A 6,084-nucleotide genomic window follows, 5' to 3' on the forward strand; every position below is an offset into this window, starting at 1 on the left:
TGTATCCAAATCTTTGGCTTCTGAAGAGCGACAACAATGCGAACTCTAGGCTTCAGTCCATCCAGGAAGCGAGTGGTATAGTGGAGAGAGTTTGGTGCATCCTCATAAGCAGTAAGCTGGCCATAGAGCTCTGCAAATCGCTCCACATAATCCTTCATAGAACTGTCCTAAGCAATACGAAATAGCTTCCTGAGAAGTGTCTTGTGTTGATTTCGCCCAAACCTGTTATGTAATGCACTAATTCAAGCCATTTTGGTGCAGCTCCTTTGAATTGGTTGTGGCGAGAGAAATCCAACAATGTGAAGGAGTGTTGCCCAGTCGAAACTGATCTTCACACCGATTCTGCCATAGCCTCGGGTTGGAACCATCAAGTCTCGGCATGTCCAGTTGGAGAGAAGAAGGCACTTGCTCAGTAACATCCACAGTTTGAGTGTCGTGAGGCGGAAAATTTCTGGGGGAATAATTGTGATCTCGCGCACCTCTGGTAGGAGGAGGCACATAGATGTTATGTGCCTTGCCTCTGCCGTCGTTGTCGAAGCCGAGGGGGTTGGCAGCGGTGCTACCACGGTCCTGTCCAGCTCCGCGCGAGGTAGAGCTTCCATCAACCTTAGGATCCGGATCCGCGCCTTCCTGCTTGCTCAGATCCGCCTTGAACTGCTCCAGATCGAGGGCAAGCTCGCCCCGTATGCCATCCGGCCTTGCCAACATGAGGTCGTCGAGCATCACATTGTCCGCCTCGATGATTTTGCCCATGGATTCGAGTAGGGACTCACCCCGAGCTTGTAGTTTACGGTCCATGTCGTTGGCGAATTCATGGCGGAACAACTCATAGACTGCGCGACTCTCCTTGCCGAGCCCCTCCATGATCTCACGTCGCCGCCAGTCGCTGAACCGTGTGTGGTGGGAGTGGAACGGAAGCTCCAAATCGGAGGCTCTGATACCAATTGTGAGAAATTCGCTCGATTTAGTCCTAGCTAGGGTTCTTGGAGGAAGGGGAATTTGATTTACTGTAGCTTGTCCACCTAACCATCCTCACAACTATAGGTACGAGCACAACTCTCGGGTGAAGCCGCCTTCCGTTCCAAGCTAAATTCAAATGAAGCCAGTCGTCAGCCATTTAACGTACACCCGAGCAGCGGGTCCAGTTTAGGCTTGCAAGCCACTGGGGGAGTTTCGTGGGCCGCAAACTCTTGGGCCGTGCCACCGGTACTGTACCAGTTCCTCTGTTGTCGACAACACGCCCCTCAACTACTCTTGGCGATCGTCTTAGTATCTTCAGGGGCGCCGCTCGGTAGGCCGCTGACACAAACACATTGGTCGCATGTTTACGACGTTGAGGATGTCCCAACGTTTACCTTTCCGACACATGTTGGCGATCGACACAGGGGCAAAGGCAAACTGCCAAAACAGGGGTTCGTGAGTTCGTGGCCCATGAGCAACGGCAACTGGCCAAAGAACCGTCTGCTTGTCTATATCCTCCAATCATTGGGAGTGCCGCGCCGGCGAACATCCCGAGCCCCCGACAGAGGCCGCCCTGACGCACGCAGTCACGTATAGTGCGCGACGGACCCAACACATGGCTCATCATCCACACCGCATCCCTCTCCTCTGTCTGTCTCCACCCGAGTCCAAGCAAAATTCGCCAAAGTTTCCACGGCCCTGCACGCGCCGAATAATCCTTTCCACGATGCCGGTCGGACCCCTCTGTTTCGGTTTCAACTCCCACCACCCCGCCCACCCCCGTGACACTACCTATGCGGTTGCAGCTGCGCAGCTCTGCCCACCCGCGCTTTCCCGGTTCCCTAAAACCGCTGCCCCCCCGTAGCCGCTTTTGAAGAACCCAACCCCATCACGCGCGCCGCCTCCGCCGCCTCGATTACGCTGCCACTGCTACTACAGGATTCGGCGAAGATGCGTAAGCTGAGCACTGGCCGCGGCGGAGGGGAGAGGGTCGGGATGCTGTCCTTCGAGGTGGCTGCGCTCATGTCGCGGGCCGCGAGCCTGTGGCGCGCGCTCGAGGAGGACCAGCTGGCGCGGCTCCGCGGGGAAGGCGTCCGGCTCGAGGGCGTGCGGAGGCTCGTGGCCGACGACGACAGCGCGCTGCTGGCCCTCGCGGTCGCGGAGATGGCCGGAGCGTGCGGGGACATCTCCTGCGCCGTCGCGCGGCTCGCGGGCCGGTGTGCCGACCCGCTGTTGCGCCGGTTCGACGAGCTCTTCTCAGGCCTTATCGCCGGCGGCGCTGGCGCCGACTCGCACGGGCTGCGCTACGCGGCCGCCAAGAAGATGGACCGCAAGGCGCGAAAGATGCAGCGCCTCGTCGCCGCCACCGGGCTCCTGTGCCAGGAGATCGACGTGCTTGCCGAGCTCGAGCAGGGCGCGCGCCTCCGCCGCGTGCAGTTCGCGCCCGGCGAGGCCGCGCGCCGCGTCGCGAGGCAGAGGCAGGAGGTCGACCGCCTCCGCACGGCCTCGCTCTGGAACCGGAGCTTGGACTACGCCGTCCGTCTGCTTGGCAGATCGCTCTTCACCATTGTCGCGAGGATCATACAGGTGTTCGATCTGCAGCCCAAGAAAATCGCCATGAACGATTACGCCATGGTGTCGCCCGCCGGTGCGCGGCTCTCATTCTCCTGGAGCAACTCCTTCGTCGGGAGTACAAATTCGCTGGTGTATCCCTCTGATTTCCCCGTGGATGCTCCAAAGAGGTCGACGGGTGCTGCAAAATCCGGTAAGGCCCCTAACGGCGACGTTCGCCGGTTCCTACTTTCCAGGAGCCAGAGTTTGAAGCAGCTCAAGTGGCCTGTGCGTGGCAAGCACCTCATCGGCTGCATGGTCAGCGGGAGCAAGTCTCCGAACAAGGAGGGGTGGGTCCACGGCGGCCATGATCTCCCACTGAGCTTCAGCTACGTCTCATCCAACAACGACGATTTCAGTGGCAGTTCCCAGACCAACGAGAGTGATCGTCACAGCGCCAACAGGAAGCTCTCCACTTCGGTGTTCGAGTGCTCGTCGCACGACGTGCTGGAAAACGCACCGGAGACGACCCTCGGCGCAGCCGCCCTGGCATCGCACTACGCGAACCTCGTCGTCTTCGCCGAGAAGCTCGCCATCTCGCCCCGGCACATCTGCCCCGACGAGAGGGATGCGCTGTACGGCATGCTGACTGACAGTATCCGGGCGTCCCTCCGAGCACGCCTAAGGCCGCCGTCGTCCGCAGCTCGGAAGAAGGGCACGCCCTGCGATCGCGTCCTGGCCGCCGGGTGGGCTGACACGGTGCAGGGGATCCTCGGATGGCTAGCACCGGTCGCCCACAACACTGTGCGGTGGCGGTCCGAGAGGAGCTTCGAGCAGCGGAACGTCGGCTCCGGCACGAGCGTTCTGCTCCTGCAGACGCTGCACTTCGCTGACCGGGACAAGACCGAAGATGCCATCATCGAGCTGCTTGTTGGGCTGAATTACCTGTGGAGATACGGGACTCAGCTCTCCGCAAAGCCAAAATTGGAGTCAGTGGGTGGCGATGTTTACCATGATCGAGCTGATTACATAGGATGACGACATGTGAATTACTCAATCAGCATATCTGTCTTGCCAAGTGTCAGCCGAATTGGATGATCTGAGAGTGTTTATATTAAGTAAAGGTGGCATCTTTTGGGCGAAGAGATTAGACGCCTTGGTGATTTTGCCCCTTCTTAATTCATTTGCTAGAATAGAACCATGCATCTTGTAATTGATGTGATGTTATGTCCGCACACAGCTAGGTGCTATACAAATAAGATTACTCCCTATGTCCCAAAAGAAGTGTCTTAGGGCATCTTCAATGCCAGGCGCTTAGGAAAATAAAAATATATGATAAAACTAAAGAAATATCCAAGCGCTGGTTTGCTTCAACGCTGAACGCTAATTCATAGGCGCTAGGAAGAATGGGCCGCTGCACCAGCCCTCTATCCCGCAAGGTAAAAAAGCACAATCGCCCGCTTTCACTTCTTGCGCCGATGCTTCATGTGACGCCAGGAATTGAGGGTCCAACTGCCATTCTACCGGGAATCTTGCTAGCGCCCCCGTTGGACATGCCCCTACCCTAGTAACTTTGTACTAAAGTTAGTACAAAGTTGAGACACTTATTTTGAGACGGAGCGAGTACTAGATTTGCAGAAATGTTTTGCCTAATGGTTTTTTTAACAGTCAACGGGGGAGAGCTTCCTCACCTGAATTTAATGTCATTCAAAAAAAATTGATCCAGTTTATATGAAAAACCGGATAATTGACCCCAGAAAAACCGAAGAGAAAACCATACAAGTAATAAGGATAAAAGAAGATGAGAAAAAAATTGACGCCCAAACAAGGGACGCCCTAGCTAGCAGATAGAAGGGTCATCACCATAAGAGACACAAGTAGATGTAGGGTATCGTCGAGGGATCACAACACAAAAACTTTGCAAGCTTCCTAACACGCAACACCAACATGCATACCAAACCCTACGGTGCAACGCGGGACCATCCATAATCAGCGTGTGACATATGAACACGAACCTGGACCTTGACTGGGAGCTCCCTCACATGAATTCGGAATGATTAGCATGTTGAGGAGGCATCTTGTGTCGTCATTGAGCAAAGATAAACCAAGACAACACCAAGAGCATCAAGCTCATTGCAACACAATGAAAGCAATAGGAGGGTCTTTAGTATGCACAGCAACAGAGATGACACATCGGACAATGGGCAGAGGACGGATGGTTGGCGGCGTGCTTCCTCTCTACTAGGAAGGAGTCCCCCCCCCCCCAAGTGCAAGGGATTATAGCAAGCAACAGTTTCCCCTAGTTGACCTCAAGGTTTATCGAATCCATGAGAGCTACATGGTTACAATCAATAATTGGTATTTGCACACACAAATCAAACTTTCTTGTTCCCCCAATAGGAGTAGCGAGGTTGCCAATCTCACTAGATTGGTTGGTTACAAAAAGAAATAAAATGCATGTGTGGAGAGTGTTGATGAAGATTAACAGAAAATTGAAACACGAAACTAAAAGAGCGTTGATTATGGTTGAGAACTTTATGGAGGAAAAGGAACGGGCTCCATAGGTTCACTAGTGGTCTACTAAAAAAGATAAGAAATGGGTATGGTAAATGAATTATAGTTGGACAGTGATTAAATTGCAATGCTTATAAGTATGACTATTCACAACATAATCAACATATGAGCATCATGTCCATAAATCCATAGACCGTTATCCAACCGCACCTGTAGTTAATACTCCACCGAAGACCGATATCCAACGTGCATCTTAAAGTATTAAGTAAATAGAGTATTGCATTAAGTATCATGACATGAAGTAGATGATATATCGTCTTCACCCCGCGTTCAAAGGATAATTATGCAACCATCTTTTTATCCCTAGCGGCAACAACACCAATACAAGCCTTTCCACTTTCTGTAACTGCGGTAGCTTACTTGCACTATTGAACCCAACTGTCAACAGAACTCCCTCTATTCATCAACCCTTTAATGGACAAGTGGTGTGTGCATCCAACTCGCTTGCTCATGAAGATCTACAACATTTTGAGGAAGCTCATCATAGAAATATACATGCCAAGTTATATAACGTGAAAATTCCCAACTAGTATATAAACATGAAGCGTGTGATAACTCTCTATATGACAAATCAAACTGTTACATTGAGGAACACATATGTATGCAAAAAGGATAGTAGTGTGCCCCTCTCTCTTTTATTCTCTTGATTTTTTTGGCCTCCATGGAACTTTTTCTCTTTGTTTTTTTGGCTCATTTTTTTATTCCTCACAAGGTAGGAGCAACACTCTAACATGACAATCAATACAATAAATGTACTAATAACTCAACTAATAGTAAACATGATGCAAAAACATCTAATGAATGCCTCTAGAAGTAAACCAACATGTGTAATGATCTAGCATAGCAAAGGCATAAAAAATGAACAAGCCATGTAAATATTAAGCTAGCTATCTTACGTCATGCAACATCGAAGTTAAATATCTCTAATCATGTAATGAGTGATGATGGAAGTTACATCAAAATATATCTTGGAATGGCTATGAAAATGCCATAATAGAT

General features: G+C 51.6%; 1 protein-coding gene across 1 annotated transcript; it reads left to right on the forward strand.

The window, feature by feature from the left end:
- Window positions 1-1,807: 1,807 nt before the first annotated feature.
- Window positions 1,808-3,674, forward strand: LOC119308284. The gene has a single exon (XM_037584384.1). The coding sequence runs from the start codon at window positions 1,912-1,914 to the stop codon at window positions 3,547-3,549; it is 1,638 nt and encodes a 545-aa protein (XP_037440281.1). The 5' UTR covers window positions 1,808-1,911; the 3' UTR covers window positions 3,550-3,674.
- The last annotated feature ends 2,410 nt before the right edge of the window (window positions 3,675-6,084 follow it).

The sequence above is a fragment of the Triticum dicoccoides genome, chromosome 5B (assembly GCF_002162155.2).
Source record: "Triticum dicoccoides isolate Atlit2015 ecotype Zavitan chromosome 5B, WEW_v2.0, whole genome shotgun sequence".
NCBI classification, from domain to species: Eukaryota; Viridiplantae; Streptophyta; class Magnoliopsida; order Poales; family Poaceae; genus Triticum; species Triticum dicoccoides.

Coding starts and splice junctions, on each gene's coding strand:
- LOC119308284 (XM_037584384.1), top strand. CDS start 1,912: ATGCGTAAGCTGAGCACTGGCCGCGGCGGAGGGGAGAGGGTCGGGATG.